The sequence below is a fragment of the Sitodiplosis mosellana genome, unplaced genomic scaffold (assembly GCF_009176505.1).
Source record: "Sitodiplosis mosellana isolate CC-2019 unplaced genomic scaffold, AAFC_SMos_1.0 Smas_scaffold_1, whole genome shotgun sequence".
NCBI lineage: Eukaryota > Metazoa > Arthropoda > Insecta > Diptera > Cecidomyiidae > Sitodiplosis > Sitodiplosis mosellana.
Window position 1 is genome coordinate 11473475 of NW_022595244.1, and position 18734 is coordinate 11492208.

At 36.9% G+C, this 18734-nt stretch overlaps 2 protein-coding genes across 2 annotated transcripts in view; both read left to right on the forward strand.

Moving 5' to 3' along the window:
* LOC129567343 (protein Rae1) overlaps positions 1-18734 on the forward strand; it is a 124561-nt gene that overhangs the window by 75600 nt on the left and 30227 nt on the right. The window lies entirely within an intron of this gene.
* The window catches only part of LOC129567277 (neurogenic locus protein delta), a 60406-nt gene that overhangs the window by 41259 nt on the left and 413 nt on the right, over positions 1-18734 (forward strand). Inside the window, exons 4-6 of the mRNA XM_055443950.1 lie at positions 499-747; positions 11140-11200; positions 16574-18734. The exon at positions 16574-18734 is cut by the window's right edge and continues 413 nt beyond it. Of these exons, the coding sequence (XP_055299925.1) occupies positions 499-747; positions 11140-11200; positions 16574-18224 (1961 nt within the window). The 3' untranslated portion in view covers positions 18225-18734. The remainder of the gene's footprint in view (positions 1-498; positions 748-11139; positions 11201-16573) is intronic.

The following is an 18734-nucleotide window of genomic DNA, read 5'->3' on the forward strand; positions in this document are numbered from 1 at the left end:
TGGCAAAAATGGAAAGGGTTCCACGGCCATATTTTCAATGTGCATACATAGCTGCAGTGAATGTTGTTTTAGGTGTCTTTTTTGTTTGCCTAACAACAAAACGCAGCCGAAAAACACGTCGAGTCATCGAAAGAGAGACAGTCACAACGAAAAAGGAATCATATCAAAGATTATGTAAAAAAAACTATTCGATCGAACTATGTAGATAAACAGAAATGCGCGGGGTAGAATCCAACTCAACGACAACGACTGTTTTTATGTTGTTTCAGTTTTAACAAAGAGTTCCATTATTATGAAATCCGACTTATTTCTAAAGTACATACATCAATGTAACGTCGAAGCAATCGATTTATAGGGGAAAAAAAGTATAGACAGTTTCATGTTGACAGCCTAGAAGTTGTACGTGTTTTTCATGTTAATTTAACTTTTCGGATGGAAGTTTCGATTGAAAGCAGTTGCATAATTGTTAATGTTTTCTCTTTTCATCTTCTCTTGCAGATGTACTAATCCAACGACTATCCGAGCAACGAGCACTGGATGTATCATCGGAATGGACGGATGCCAGCCACGAGACACAGTATTCCAGCATTCAATATGATTTTCGCGTTACATGTGATGCCCATTACTATGGTCAAGGCTGTGCTAATCTTTGTCGACCACGTGACGATCAATTCGGCCACTATACGTGCTCATCGACCGGCAGCATTGTGTGCCTATCAGGATGGCAGGGAGACTATTGTACCAAAGGTAAATCACCATTTTTTTTTTCTCAACAGACACTGACTCAAATATCACTTTGCTAAATTAAAACAACTTGGTAACATCCATAAAAAAAAATTTACAAGCATGTTCAAAGAAATGCCACCAAATTTCAACAAGAGATGGAGAAAAAGGCAGCAGCAGCAGCAGCAGCACCCGTGTGTGCCATTCAAACAAATATAAATCAACCTGATTATGTAAAATATGCTATTTCTATTCACTCAAGTCAAGAGACGAAAAAAGAGCAGCGAGTAATTACATTATATCTTTCTTTCGGTCTGTAAAGTAAACTGCGGAATGTGCACGCTAACAAAACTCCAATGTTACTGTGATCAAACAGCAATCTGTATCCGTTACAAGTGAAGAGAAAAAGAGAGGGAGATGGAGAGAGACAAGCACACACAAAACAAGTTGATATGAGCATTCAGTACTTTAACCAGACGAACGCTGAGAATCGAAGACAAACAAACACTTATTTTATAATATATATTTTCATTTGGTCGTTTTTTCTCTCTCTCTCTCTCTCTCTCTATCTCTCTCTCTCTCTCTTCTCGTTCCTCGACATGGATTCCACAAATGGAAAATGAAGACATTTTCAAATAAAATAAATCCATTTTGTTGATGCCTAATGAAATTGTATGGAAAAAGAAATCTATTAGATCCTTCTCATTCAACTTAATGAAACACGCTCAACGTATCGTAATATTTATTGAGACATATCCACAGAAATTTCAATTCAAAAGTGGAAAAAGTGATTTTGTTGTTTGTGTGTATTTTTTCTTATGTGCTCCGTAGCTCGATGCATGTCGATCATGCAGCCATGTGCATATATGTTGCATCGTTCGAATTTTCTGTGTAATTTAATTAAATCTCTTGATGCACGCAATCGTTATAAAAACGCAATCAAATCGCGTTTAAATGTGTACACCGTGGTACAGTAGCTCGGATAGTGATGGGCGTACACGGAATACGAGTGACGTCTGGAACGTCAAAACAATTGTAGGAAGCTAATTTCCATAAATGAAGCCGCACGACTTGGATATGGTGTCAAAATTCAGTGACGAAGCTAATGAATGATCGTCACAATTGTCGATAATAGGTCAGTTTTTTTCCCTTCACCATTGTGTCTGTGCAGAGCATCATTTTGAATAAATAATAATATACTTCCGTCGAAAACAACATTTGTTTTCGGTGAAAATCGGAACATTGTTTCCCGAAAAAGTTTCGATTGTCTGTAAACATGTCGACCTCTTTGAACTGTTCGCGCACGCCAGTGTGAGCAGTGAGACGATGCACTTTGAGACATACGATCAAACACATTAAAATAATTAAATACGAACTCTTTGATGCTAATGTTAATGCAGAAAAAACAGCAAAATGAAGTAGAAAAAAAGCACAGATACAATAAAATAACATGAAATACGGTAGTGCCACGCAGAGTTATGATTTTGTGAATTGTTATTATACAGAGGAGAAGGAAAAAAAACAGCAGCAGCAACAACAACAACAACAAGATGTGAACATCACGATGAGCAAACCGCACAAACAAAATCCGACGCAGAGAGATAACAAACACACATCATAAATAAACACGTCAAACGTGAATGTGGATCATTTTCCATGGATTGAAATCATGGAGTAAAATCAGCGCGCTTACTTGACTCCGTCTGACTATACGCCTATTGTGTTGTTTGTGCTGTGTCTTGCATATTCGTATGTCTTTCTCGTGGTTCTCGTCAAAATTTATTGTTTACGTGTACGATAATGAATGAGCCGATGGAAGACACGTTGTTTGGAAAGACGAGAAGCAAACTGAAACGAAAAGAAATGAACAGAAGAAAAAATCCACCACATCAATAGCCAAGCAAAAACAGAAAAAAACTGCACCAAGAGATGCTAAAGACATTTGATTTTAATGAAGAAATTTTTATTCTACGTTTTTTTGTTTGTTTCGTTCGTTGTTGTTGTTTCGACTAATTCATGGCTTGATATCATGAAATGATACAGTTTTACCCCATTTTATGCATTGTTCACTCAAATGTGCCATTGTTATGCCAAATGATGGTTTAAATGGTTTTTTATTTAATGCTCATCTTTCTCCGGCATTTTATTACAAATATGTGAACGTTTGTTGGGACCAGCGAGATAACCATATTTAAAATTTTACAGAGAAAAAACGTTCCGCTAATATAAATGAATGAATGGACGTTAAAGTGAACGGACATACAACAGAATGAGCTATTGATTTTGATTAAAGCAGCTTCTGAGTTTGTTTTTTTTCGTTGACTCACTTCCGATGAATGATAGCGCAGAAACTAAGACATCCGTATGTTTCTCGCGCTAATGCTGAATCATAATTTTCAAATAAACATAAATCATAACGGGCTACCAATAGATACTTTTATCTCTTTTAGACAATGTTGAAAAAGAGGAGAAATAACCTGACTTCAAGTCAAATTCAGACGAATTCATGTCAATTAACGTCGCATTTGCTTTCAATTAAGCGTCAATTAAACTTGCAGCAAATGCAATCAAGTCATTTTGAATCCGAGTGTGTGTTTGTGTATGTGTGAGTTAGTGAGTTCGGTGCGTGTACCGTTCAACTGCTCCTACTATGCAAATGCATTAACCAAACATCATTGGATGCACTCTCGTTCTCAGCTGAGAAACAGCAGACGTGAAACCAATAAAGAAACAACCCGATTTATCGGCAGCATTTAAAAGAAAGAGCATTATCTTAATCGAATTCCGGTGCACGCACACCGTACACTCACTTTGCATATATACAAGCACAGAGTCACAACGAAACGCGCTCTCAAGCGTACACCACATCAACAGCAGCAACAACAACGACTCAAACGAAATTAAATACGATAATTTCATTATAATCTTCTCAATTTATGATTACGTCTTACTTCAATATTACGGAAAACGTCGTCATCATCGTCGTCTTCATCGCTCAATCCATGTTTTCGTATACATGAAGCGCACTGGTCTCAATGGGACAAGCACTGAACCAAACCGTCGAACAACGGTTTTTCTACTTTTCACATGCTACTTTAACATAACGAGAAAAAGAATAGCAACAACAACAGAAAAAATGAAATGAAACGAACCAAAAATTGAATTGTCAATAAATTTCTGGTTTTGTCTTCGTTGAGTGTATTTTGTTAAAGCTTGAGTTTTCAATTTATAACGTTTTTTTTCCGCTATTGAAACCGATTTAACCATCTTAAGCTAATAAAAACATCGCGCATTAGCGATTACCATTGCAGCCAATGCAAAGAACCGCTTTCAATGCATTAAATGGAAAGAAATTACATTCACATTTGCATGTTCGGTGTTTATTCAAAGGCAGCAAACTGAAAATTCACCGAAAACCTGTCGAATTCCCATGCATAATCCCGACGCATTTCATACAAAACCAAAACGGACACTACATTTTGGCAAATAGTGGTCGGTCTAAAATAAACATTTAATTATAAATGCTAATGAGCTTATTATTTCTAAAAATACTTTCAATTTTCCACTATTTCTTCGACCTGAAAGTCGAATAGCCGATGCCATTGAATGTACAAACAAGAATAAAATGTTATAGTTAGTAGCAGTTTGCTGTGAAAGGATACAAATTGGCTTGAATGGATGCCTTGAGGAACAAAAATAGCCTAGATTAAAGTGAAGAAGTTGGGAAAAAAATAACACAACGAACAAAAAAAAACCATGTCTTGAACGTGTAATGCTACTACTGCTATTTATGCCCATAGGGGCTGCTTTGCGTCTCACTCATTTGAAAAGAGAGAGAGAGAGAGAGAGAGAGAGAGAGAGAGAGAGAGCGAAGAAAAACCAGTGGTCCAATTTATACGATTTTTTTTTGTTCTTCATCTGTTCGTCGTGTACATCTCTCGAACGCATACGATAAAAAAGTCTGCGGGTCAGTATGATATGGTTGTTTCAAACTCTTGCACTTCCTTCGATATTTCAGATCGATGGATAAATAATACCGAAAAAATGAAAATGATGAGAGAACGAAAAAGAGAACGATATGTGATTACTGATTATTCTCAGTTCTGTTCGGTTGTGTTTTTTTAATGCTTATTTTTCCATTTCATCGACGTTTTTTTTTCTCTTCTCTTCTTTTGCTTCGCTTTGAACGCAGCCAGCTGAAGTATATCAAGACAAAAAGGTGCACATCTTTTTTTTTCGGTAACTTCCCAGGCCAGAAGCGTTCCTTTTTTACCTCCTCCTCTCTCTTTTTCATCTCTTACCTCCTCCTCTCTCTTCTTCGTGTGTAAGCGTTTAAATATAGTATTTTTTTCTCCTCTTCTGTATGCTACAACTCGAAAGATCACTTCTTCACTTTGTGTTCTCGTTCGTTTATTTTTTGTTTGTGAAGCGATGGTTTTTGTGTGTGCAGAATACGCATGCAGCTCTTTCGATCACAAAGGATCGTGTTGGTGTACAGAATCTTGTATGTGTGTGTGTGTGTGTGTTGAGTTGGTGTTTTTTTTTGTTCATCATCTTCTTCTTTTCAACTCTCTTTCTCATCTGCAATGCCTTCTTTGCATCAATGTCGATGGCATAATTCGTTGCGAGATATAAAAATTGTGTGCTTGACTTTATTACGTGAGAACCAAACGAACGGCACAACGATAACAGATGATCTTCGATTTCGTGTTTCATTTCAAAGATGATTTTCATCAATTTCGGGTTTTTTATAACTCCTTACCGAGCTCGTTTTTTTGTGTGTTACATCGTTTTCTTTCCCAAAGCGCATCCATCCATCGTTTAGATGAAAAGGAAGCATTTTTTTCTTCGCTCTCGACTTGTTTTTAGGCTTGAAACGCATGCAGCTTCCTTTTCGCTTAAAATACATCGATATTTTTTTTTCTTTGTGTGCACGCTTGTTTTTGCTACTTGTTGTTGTTTTTTTTTCTTCTCGTGCAAATTCAGAAACAGAAAAAAAGGATTTGAAATTAAAAAAAATGGAGAAAAAATCCTTTGCCGTTTGAAAAATTGCTTTGAAGTCCTTAAATCAAATGCGCAAAAGAAAGCCAGAAATGATCAATTCGGTGGGATTCGCATGGAAATGCCGCCACCGCGGCCGCGCTAGAGAGACTTGGAAAAAAAGCATTGGAATGTACCGAACCACACTCACAATATAAATATATCGAAAAACGGTAGTTGTTCGCTCTCAAAAGACTCTTGAAACTGTTCGCAGAAATAACATCGTGTATATTTCGTCTGGCATACGCGAGAATGGCAAGAAAACGAATGAATAGCCGTGCTACGTGCATGTTTGTTTTCGGTGTGAGAGCAAGAGAACGCAAATAAAGTGGATTGAAAAGAGTCGCCGGCCAAACGAACAAACACACACAGAGAGAGAGAGCAACAGAAAGAGCGAACGATGGAATAAGAAAAGGCAAGACAAATAGAAATAAAATTGCAGCCTCGTCGATGGATGCAACCGCATTTAAATGTGTTTTATAAACGATGGGAACTTTTAATCTAAAGCTATTTAGCTAAAGCGATGTTCTTATGCCCGACGATGCTTGTTGCTTTCTTTCTTCGTCTTGTTATTTTCTTCTTCTCTTCTCGTGTTTCATTTTGTTCCTTTGTTTGTTGGGTGTCCACTTCACATTGCCATCTCACCGCATCATCCACATCGGTCTGTACAGACGCACATACATACACAGATCGCGTACACCGTCGTAATTGTGTGTTGTATCCGTTGCTTGTGCTGTTGTGTGGATGCCGCTGCCGTCGTCGTCGTCAATTGTTGAACTTGATCTTCTTCTATTTGATTTTACTAAATCCACTTGGCCAAGGCGATTTTATGTTGGCAATCATTTTTGTGTTTTGCAAAATAAATTTGTTTTATTCATTGATTACGCACGGTAAAACGGTTCGAAAATCAATCTTTACACAACAGCATGCTGTGACTATGATATTGCTATAACATGTCTCACTGTTGGAAGTGAAGCCAGCGCTACGAACGGTATCACATTCTATTTCAACTTGGCTACTGCATGAATCAGTCATATTTGGTGAAAATGATGCGGGCACCCCACAGATTTTATGTTCCAAACATGATGAGTTTCGATTTCAAAATTAAAGTAAAGTTGTTGGGTGCCTTTTTTGTGATACGTGTCGTTTTTGTTTTTTTTTGTTTAATAATGTGCCCTTATCAAAAAGAATGAAAAAATTATATTTAGAACCATAGAAAATAAAGACTGAAACAAAAAAAGACGAAACTGAAATGATTGATGTCGTCGGAGTTGCTGACATTTCACGATATCTCCATCATCAATTCATTATTTGATCGCTTTTTTTACTGTCTCAATCTCTCTCTGTTCAATTTTATCGTTGCACGTTCACCTGCATCGACTGCAATGGATGTACGCCATATGTAAAGAATACCCATTGTTCCGTGGTGAGCCATTCTCTCTTCAGATCCCCAACAATGTCCATGAAAAAAAGCCGGGAATATGTAATGGATTTTTATTAACATAAATTATTCATCCCGACTTTCATTGATTTATCTTGAATTATGGCCGAGAATTCACGGCCATTGAAATGACCAGAATGAGAGAGCACAATACAAACCATTACCCACACATTCTTCAATTTACCATCATTCGTTTTCGTTTACATTCGTCACATTCTTCGGCACTGTATTGCTGCTGCCGCTGTTGCATTCTCTGTCGCTCTGTATTTTGGTCAAGAGACGCTTGCATTTCAATTCTATTCCATTCCGTTTTCTTCTTTTCATCAAAATCAATTTCATCAACGCATCAATGATATAATTACCATATATTCACTGTGTGTTTCGACATCAACGCATTAATATTACTTTCATTCACTAATTTACAACCGAAAATGTACCACCCAAACAAAACTACTGTTCAACATCAAACGACGATTCTCCCAGACAAATTCCACTGTTGCTTCATTTGTCAGCCAATTCGTTCCGTAAGCATCAATAAACGTATATTTAATTGATTACAAATTGATTATTTACCTATCGCCTATTGTTGGTGCTGTTGGGCCTCAAAACATTGCTCAATAGACAGGCAGTAATTGTTGCTATTGTGGTGGGTTGAAATGTCGTTTTCCTAGACCATTTACATTTTCAATGAGCATTTTTTTTCGTCTTGTTGCTTTTTTTCTCTCTTCGATTTCGGTTCTTGAAGTTTAAAAATCTAATCAAAGTATTCGATTTTCCGTTTGCATTACAATTTTTGTTGTGTTTAATCATCCAGTGAAAACAAAACGAAGGCAGCGTCAACACCACTTATTCTACAAGCGTAAAGAAATAAATTTCACGGCTTTTCGAACTTTTGTTTGTGTAACCACAAAAATAATAATCAAATTTTCCGACATCGAGAGAAAACGAAATTCTGGGAAACACGCAAATGACTCCTCGATCGACTCTGACATTCCGATGCCTTCCACCCAAAATTATTTCATTAAATTTATTTTCGGTTGACAGCATCGCTCCCGAAAAAAGCACATGTGTGAATTTTCGTTACGTTCTTCACTTTGAACATGAGCATTCTATCAGAAAATCGGCTGTTCGATGGCTAATTTATTGCCTCTTCTAGAGTCATTTCGGGAAAAAAATGTTTGGTTGCCCAAATGAAGACAAGAAAAAAACTGTCCGCATATGTACTTAGCAAAGTTTTTTTTTCTCCGGTTTCGTCTGACGCCTTTTTTTTCGTAAAAATAGAACGATTCGACTAAACTTCCATATGTCTAGATAAAACACTAAACGTGTGCTTGGCAGTCAAACGAACATAATTAACGAATGACATCAAATCGACGTGTCTTCTTCCTTTGGTTCCTCCTGAGAAAAGGGTTTCCAAACGACTCCTTTTTATGAAACAACAACATGGAAAAAAAAAACATGGAAATTGAAAAAGGATAAAACATTTAACACTTAAATTGCTTTTCAATTTTAAACGAAGAGCACAAAAAAAAATTTATTCGAAACATCTGCGCGCACCCTGAAGTCAGACGGAGCAGATTACATTTTTTCTCTCTTTTATTTCGTCGAAATGTTTCATTCGAACCGATCAGTACTATAAAATTCAAAGGCAGATTTCATTTTTCAAGAATTTCATTTGAAAAAGAATTATTTCCAATTTTAACTTGAAGATGAACGAAAGAAAAAAACAAGCACACACACACACAACGAAGTGCATAAAATATGCGGCGTTCGCCGAGTGAATTATACGCTCTAGCGAGTAAGAAACATGCATAGAAACTCCGTGGAAATGGGAAGATGGACGAAGAAATCAGAAAGTGAAGAGGAACAATTGCAATACAATAAATTGTGAGGGAGAGAGAATAGTGGCCGCTGCTGCTGCTGCCGCGCACAAACTATGTGTCTAAATCGCACGATAGATCATCATCTTAGCCAGTGCTGTGTAACAGTAAACAAACAACAGTGAACGAATGAGAGATGCAAAAAAATAAATAAAAACAATTGTGCTCGGCTGAGCTATCAAAATGAAATTAAAAACAAGTGTTTTGAAAACCAATACACCTAATAAAAATGCAAGTCACATTCGGCATGCTCGTCGCCTTAACGCTGATCCGAGAGCGATTTAAAGGGAAAAATGGCGTCATGAGCACAACACCGGAATGATGATGGCAACAACAGTGGAATAGAACAGCAGCAGCAGCAGCAGCAGCAGCAAAAAACAATGCACAGGCACACTCGCTTTTTGCAACAAACTAATGGCGCAAGCCAGATAATTCTTTTCAAAGCAACTAGAAATTATTCCACACGCGCGCACTTTAAACGCATACCTTTTTTGTCATTTTTGCTGTTGGAAAAAATAGAATTACAAACAGCAACGAAAAAAAAAACAAAGAAGATTGGTACATGTTACTACAAATAGTTTCCGACGTAAAAGCACAACTCTTCGGAGCTGTGGCAGAAGTCAGTAGATATGATAATTGTGTTTTGTGCTGAACCAAGAATGAGGGACAGCTGAAAAACGAAACAGAACAGAACAGAAAAACCGACAGCGATTTTCATATATGTATATAAAAACAATTGGTTATACGTTGTGCCACGTGATATTAGCGAAATGGATGTAAATAATCAGGTAGAGAATTTTCGGACTGCGTAAAATATCGTAACGATTTTTAATAAATACGTTTCCATTCAGTGATAAAATGTGTTCACGTTCACTCCGGAAAGAGGTATTCAGGTGGTAAATGACGAGAAAGGGTCATGGCTATTCAATAAACGATCACCTCTCTCTCTCATTCACGTCGCTCTGTCAATGTGAATGTTGCTGCCGCCACCACTATAATTCGTGTAACGTCGCCATTTTTCTGTATCATAACATACACACAACTACTCTGCATCTGCCAAAGACGGTTGTTTTTGTGTGTTGTTTTCGAATGCAGACTGCGTTCGTCTGACGAACAGGACGACTTTCCATACTTGTATTTATTCACGTAACAATAATTTGTGCTCGCACACCACACATCAATAAAATGCATTTTGCTTATGAATTCGGTTGAATATCCAAATCAATTCAATTGACACTCAAAATACTGTAATATTTCTGCATTTTATTGTGCAAACCCTTTGTTTTCGTTTTGTTTTCGCCTCACAAATACGGCACATTTGTTTGGATTTGAAGTGCGGTTATTTTCGTTTTTATCGAAACTTTCCCTTTCCGCACTATTTAAGCCCATTGATATCTCATCATGCTGTGGGTTTTTTGCCGTTGTTTACATCGAACATTTGCTCTTCCATCCAGATTGGCTCTCTCATATATTTTTTTTTCGGGTGCGTGTTATCGCTTATTGTTCGCCGTACACATATGCTGGTCTCATATTCCATTGCAAATCACGAGTCATTCAATGTTGCAAAACATACGGGCATTTAATTGTGAAGAAAAAATTGAAATAATCGCCTGTTACTCATTTCTGTCGTCAATATGCATATCGCCCATGCAAACACCTATCCATTTGTTTGTTTACGAATAAACAAATGAAGCGAATGCCGCTGAATAATATATTTACCAAAAATATTGAAAATATTTATATTGGCTTATACACGAACACAAATCGTCGTCGCTTATTTTGGTCATAAAATGTACTGAGCGATGTTGATATTTTCGGTTCGTTCTGTGATTCTTTCATCGTAATGGAAATTCCTGTTCAAAACATGCATGTTCAAGACAGTGTTTTGGGCAGAACAATTAAAATTGGCGATTCAATGTACAATATGCTTGGCGAACAATTTTTTTTTTCGAAAGAAAGTTGCGATTTTAATCGATTCATATTAAGTATGGTTTTCCAATTTAATTTTATTTTTTTCTAATTGTTTTTTTTCTTTTTTTCTCGTTTTCTATGTAGCTCGCTGTGCACCAGGTTGTAACGAGCAGCATGGCCACTGTAACTCACCAAATGAATGCATGTAAGTATACAATTTTATTTAGTTTCACTTAAGCAACGGCTCTTTTTTTTCATTATGATTAACAAAATTCGTAAATTTTATCAATTAGAATCAAACACTTTAATCGTTAAAACCATAAAGAGAAAAAAAACTCATTCGAAAAACAAACACAATTTGATCTATTTTAACGCGTGTCAGTTTCCTCTGCATATTTAGAACGCCGCTAATTGAATGGGTTTTCTTTAATCACAAAAATACAAGAAAAGATTCTACGAAATCATCGAATAAAATTTTTATGAACTTCCAAAAGTAAACGTCATAAATAATGAAAAGACAAGAATTTAAAGAACCGATCATAAAAGTCATCCATCCCTAATGGTACCTCATGCGACCGCTCAACAAATTGGCCATTGGTTGCTATCGCGTGCACACACACACACAAACTCAAAACTACAGTTAATTCTGTTTTCATCTAATTTAAACACGAAAAAAATAGAAGCCAACAACAATAACAACAAGAAATGCCACAAAAACGAAAGGTTGTGAATTCCGTACGAAATAAATTGAATGATTGTGTATTGTGTGTTGGTGCGCAAACGAAAGTAAGCAAACGCATTCGTATCTATGATTAAAATGTGAAACAAATGTGGAATCCACAACAACCTTTCGGAAATCGCATGAGCCACAAAATGTTGCTGTGTTGCCATCTTCGTTTTCATCGCCACACCACAACTGCCAATCGCTCGGTTTCTCCTTTTCTTTCATTCTTGTGAGTGTGTGATTGTGCTGTTGTTCGACGTTATTTTGTGAATGAATTATCTGTTGTGCAAAATGGAACAATTTTTATTTCTGATATGCATAGGAGATCGTGAGTGACGCGCTACTAATGAATACTTCATTTTGAAGAGCATGAATTCTCCCAAAAAAGAAAGATGAAAAGAAATGCTTGGTTGCTTCTGGTCCCATGAACACAATTAACCATTATACACATATACATTTTTAATACTTTTTTCCTACATTTTTATTTCGTTAATTAATTTTTTTTGGATGAATTTTTTCTTCTTCGCGTTGAACAACAATTTTGACTGTTTCCATCATTTCGAATGTCTTTTGCTACACTCATTTTGCAATGTTCGGTATGCTAATTAGGGCTGTGGCATAACAGTAAACCCGTACGAGGATCTACCATTCTGTATTTTTCCTTCTTCTTTTAATGAATTGACAGCCAAATGTGTTGGCAATGCTAACGGTTTTATGATAATGTGAACGCTTGCTAAGAGGAGAAAATTATACGTGCGACAACTAAGGATTAAAGTTTTTATATGATATAATTATAGATGTTGATAAGAGATATATGTACCAAAATGAAAGCATTCTCATGCATTTCAATTGTATATATTTATGAACCAAAGGAATCGAATGGAATATCGCAATTCGTATTTGTTTCTTCGTTTTATTTTTCGTGGAACAAAATGGGCGAAACAAATTTACACGAAAAGCAACGGTTTGTGAATTTCTATTAGCAAAATAAATGGCACGTTTTTTATGTTATGTCAAGGAAACGTTTCAATTACGACCAATTATTCAATCAAACTTGGTGCCGATGTCCGATAAATGAGGAACCAATTCTACATATAAATGGGCATTTTCGATCAAATTTCAATTCGATCGCAAGTCAATCGAAGAAATCACACGAAATTCACTAAAATGGAATCACAACGCACAGTCATGAAACCACACAATAAACCATATTCCCAAAACATCATTCTGGACAGAGCCGTTCATCCAACCGGTCAATTAGTATTCAATGCAATGCATGATGTGTTGTGTGTGTGTGTGTGCGCCTTGTGCATATACGTGCGGTTAATGTTCGCGTTGCCAGTTGATTTGATCGATGTTATACGCGTTTATGTATGCAATTCCATTGGCCGGTGGCAATAATTAAATAAACATAAAATTCAGACACCTGTGATCGTTTGACATCAACTTCTTCTTCTTTCTTTAGTTTAAATTATGCATTGGACTTGATTTGGCTCTTGAACAGACACATTCTGAAGAAAAATCGACAAGATCCGAGAAATCCAACGCAAGAGAAAATGTTTGAAGCAAAAAAAAACGACGAATTCAAATTCTAAAGTGTGGGAAATAATTGTGTATTCTGTGCATATTCATCATCATTTTTAACGTTTGAGGACGCCACAAAGAATCGCTTTATGCCTGCCAATTGAAAAGAGAATAAAAACCAGAAATGCCATTGCCCGAATCGTCAAACGACGCGAGTGTACAAGACATTCGTTATTCAATAAACGACGAAGAACAAAATATGGATCGCATTGCGCTTTTCACATAATTCAACTTGTTAAAATTTTATTGATTCTGTGTGTTTTTTGTTCGGTTCATTTTGTTGTACATGGAGTTCAGTTATATCAACAGAACTTTCTATGGTTAAATATTTACTTGTGTTTATTTCCCGGGATGGCTTTGTTCATCTGCGACAAATTGAGCAGCGAATAGCTTCATTTTGGTGAACAATACAGTTTGTTTGCTCAGAAACTAAGCACCAAAATCCGTTTTCCTGTCAAATTTCCCCATTCATCATTCCGATGCAACCGTACTTTCTGCCGTCGCCGCTCATTTCCAGTTCAATTTCATTAGTTTTGCATTCCGTTGAGTATATTTGTGTGTGTGTGTGTGTTGTTTTCTTTCCAACAAACGAAACAACGATGAAAATTAAGCTATTTATGTGTTTTCATTCGTTCGTTTGAGCGGGCGGGAGGAGCGTGTGTATGTGGATGCAAAGATATGTGTGCATTTGTGAGTGAGACTGCTATTGTTCAATACGATCAAGCCAGCTTTAATTATAGCATGTGTTATTGTATACAATAGCATTAAACTGAATACCAGCTATTTAGTCTATTGCAATGTTCAATGCTTGACTATGCTATTATACTAGATATTTCTGTCTGAATATTTGTTTTGGGTTCAATTCCCTTGCTACTGTCATTTTATCAAATCGTCTTTTTTTTTCTTTCGTTCCGAAACTTACTCCTGATGGTGGTCATGTTGGTGTCTTCTTTTTCGTTCTGGACCACAATCGCCAAGAAAATCGGTCGAGCTATTGCCGAGTTGCGTTAGAGCGACAGGTGTATTAGATCGCCCAATTACAAAAGATGGACACAACTCAAATGAACAAAAACTATACGTTATTTATAACTTTATGACAAAAAATATGGATATTAATATAGTCTGGGAAAAATTCGAACGAAAATGTAATAATCCAGAAGAAAAAAAAAAACACACTGAAACAAAAAGAAATGTATCTGAGCCCGAAAAATGAACACACCAACAATATTGACTTAACTAACCCAGAGGTATCACTTACGTAAGCAGAAAAACAAGAACAATACACATTAACCACAGAGAAAGAAAAAAAAGAACTCAAGCGCAAAGACCAACAAAAGAAGTAACATGACCAGAAACAAGCAGTTAAGACAATCTTATAAAATATGAACTAATGAAACAATGACAAAGAAATAACCGAAAAATGAATGTGAAGAGAGCGCGCGCGGAAAAAAAGAACTGTTCGATGTTAAGTAGGTCCATCGAGATAAAACAAGGGACCGAAGTGAACGATTGATGGGTCGACCAAACTAAACGAAAAAAAAATTTAATCATTCTTGATTTTGTTTTTATATTTACGTTCGAACGTACGGTAAACATACGCGGCCATGTAAAGCGAATGTGTCGTCAAGCACAGAATACACAAACAGTTCAATAGATTGATTCGATGTGCCAGCGATACGATTCATTGAACAAGATTTCGATGCTCTTCCGAAAAAAAGTGCGTTTTGCATTCATTATTTAGAGAAAAAAATTGATCGAAGAAAGAAGGAGAAGTAAATCGGGAAAAAAATTAACAAACGGAGCAATTTGTCAATCGGCTTGACAAAATGATACAAATACGATTCATGAAATGTTTTGGGATCGTTTCAATTCCTAATCGGTTTCCTCTTGTCATCAACCGTTTTTTTTCTTCGGTATTTTTTTTCGTTGAATTCTTTGTATTCATTGTTTCCATCGTTGTCGTTGTCCGTTTGAAGCGCTTGGCTGCGCGCTTTAGCTATAAACCCCTTCAGGTTGGTTGGTTACATAGCACCAGCTAATTAACCGCATTTTTCATGTTTTTGATCATTGTCGTCGCTTCGTTTGGCTTAATAACCAAAAATACGGAAAAAAAATCTCTGAAATTCATCAAGTAAACCAACCAAAATTTTTATGAGCAATAATCCTGTGCCTTCATTTTTTTTTGTTTACTTTTCGTATGTTTGCCATGATTCCACTCAGCGATGTGAAATTGCAAACACACTTCTTGCATCGGAATACGTGGAATTGGACACATCAAATATAAAAAACAAATTGTTTTCCACTCTAAATTATTGCAGCAATTAATGGCGGTTTGAGGAATTCTTTTCTCTTTACTGCATCTTGTTGAACTGAAACAATCAAATAATTTTGGACATTGTTTTTTCTTTTCTTTCCACAAAACTTAATTCTCAAAAGAAAAACGACATTGTTTGAAATGGTCTCTGAAGTGGAGCTATTTTGATTGGTGAAATAAAAAAATTTCTTAGCATCGCCTTATTAAGCCATTCGACATTTACCCAAAGCAAATGAGGATATAAACATGAAAAAAACACACACACACACAACGATGGCCAATGAACGAATGAGCGAGAAAAAAAATGCCGTGTTAATTAAAAGCTTATTAAAATATGGAAACCGTTTCTCAATTTATGAACACCAAAACCGAAACCAAACAATATTGACGCCATTTTGGCGTTGAATAAACAGAAATTCTCTCATGTTTATGCTTCGCACATTTATAACGTTGTTGTTCAATGTCTTCATTTTCATTTCGATAATTAAATATTTGCTTGGAAATTAGAAATTGTTCACTTATTATTATTGTGTGTGCGCGTGTTTTTTATTCAGGCGGAAAACACTTGCATCGACAATGTTTTTGTTTGAGACATTTTTTCTTTTTTTTCTTAGTTTTCATGTGGCATTTTTCTCTTCGTCAATATGGCAAGCAGCAATACCGAAAAATTCCCATACATAATTAAAAGATGTGAATGCATCTCGCGACTCGGTAATATTCATTTCTTTTTTGTGTAAACAAAACGGTTTCCTCCCATGTCACAAACAAAAGGCGTCTCTCGTTCTACTTTGTGTGTGTGTGTGTATGTCTTGTGTTTGTTTTAATGAGTTTTAATTTTATTGTGTCGTTTAATTTAATTATCTTCATTTGAATAAGTGTGCAATGCAACGCTTATTGTTCCAGTGTTGAGTAGTATAATTGACTGACCGTACGATTTCTTTTCTCGTTATTTTCAGTTGCAAGACGGGATGGAAAGGTACATTATGCGATGAATGTGAACCATATCCAGGATGTATTCATGGAACATGCCAAAATCCATGGGAATGCCATTGCACAGAAGGTTGGGGCGGTTTGTTTTGCAACCAAGATTTGAACTACTGCACCAATCACCGGCCATGCCAAAATGGTGGCACTTGCTTCAACACCGGCCACGGATCGTTCACATGCAAATGTGCGCCCGGCTTCATGGGAAACGAATGCGATATCCAAATGGAAAACTGTTCACGAAAACCATGCTTGAACGGCGGCACCTGTATTGATGATCCACTTCGAAAGCACTACAATTGCGAATGCCCAAAAGGATGGTCGGGAAAACATTGCGAAGAAAAGACTGTAACGTGCGCCGATAAACCATGCATTCACGGAAGCTGCAGCGACACATCAAACGGAATGGTTTGCACATGTACACCGGGCTATAGTGGAAAATTCTGCGATTTACAAATGAACGAATGCAAACCGAACCCATGTAAAAACAATGGCCAATGCACAAACATCGACACGGGATTTAAGTGTGAGTGTCCGTTGGGTTTCATTGGCGAAACGTGCGAAGTGAATATTGACGATTGCGATGGGAATGTGTGCAAGAATGGCGGCACTTGTATCGATATGGTGAATCAATTTCGATGCCAATGCATTCCGGGATTTATTGGAGCGCAATGCGAAGATAGAGTCGATTTATGCCGAACAAAACCATGCGCCAACGGCGGTATATGTAAGAGCACAAACAATGACTACCAATGCACGTGTCGTCCTGGATTCACTGGCAAAGACTGTAGCGTTGACATTGACGAATGCAGTTCAACGCCATGCCGTAACGGCGGAACATGCGTGAATCGGGTGAATAGCTATCAATGCGTTTGCCCGGGCGGTTTTCATGGTCCACAATGCGAAGACGAAACTTCACAACCGTTGTCAACGACTCAGGCGTATATCAACCCAAATGATGGACTGAGCAAAGGACAAGTTGCACTCATTGCAATTTTATCGATTGCCATGCCGATGGTGGTAATTGTTGCCGCTTGCGTTGTATACTGCATGAAACGTAAGCGAAAGCGTGATCAAGAAAAAGAAGATGCTGAAGCACGTAAGCAAAATGAACGTAATGCAACCGCTACACTGCACCATGCCAATTCGATTAATTCGTCGAAACGCAGCTCAAGCACTGGTCTCACATTCGATAACAGCAATCCGACAATCATCAAAAATACTTGGGACAAAAGCGTAAATAACATTTCAAGTTCGGCCAGCGTTGATGAATGTCTGATGAATACGAGTTGCTACGGTGCCAACTACAATGATACCGACTGTTTTTCCTCGTCAAATGCTGCGGCTGCCGCGCAAATACCACCATTACAACGCGCCAAATCACAAAAGCAACTAAACACCGATCCATCGTTAATGCATCGTGCCTCACAAATCCTACACACAAAGGACTACATGAGCGGAACGAATGGTGATCACAAGAGGATATCATACATTGGCAACGGTAGCAATTGCAACAGCGGAAATGCGTCCAGTTGTATGGCCAGCGATGCTCTGCTGTGGTCAACACCCGCATCAACATCACCGCGAAAACCATTTGGCCTTTGTAATCCATCTCATATGTAGTGCTGTGCTAATTAATAGTAATTTAAATCGATAATTATCCAACCGAACTAAATGCGTATAGACAGAGATTTTGAAAGCAAGAGAATTGATAAATAGATAATTTAATGGACAACTTAGATTTTAGGGAGAATAATAATAATGATAATAAAGGCGACTATACATTAAAACAACAACAACAACAAATTGAGAAAAAGAAACGAATAAAATTTCTTGCTTTTACCATAATTGCTTTCCGATAATAAATAATTTTCTGATGAATGTTGTACCAAACATTTTGCAAAATCGAATTTCTATCATTCAATAGAAGAAGACTTGATCGTAAATCAAACGGAGGAATGCATTTAGTGTAGTTTGATAAATTTAGCTTAGAAATTGAAAGGGATATGAACAACAAATTGTATTGATTATTCGAGTAAATGTGCATGTGTATGCACGTGCGCGCGCCAGAGAGCAATGAGTATTGAATGACATAGAGAGAGAGAGAGAGAGAGAGAGAGAGAGAGAGAGAGA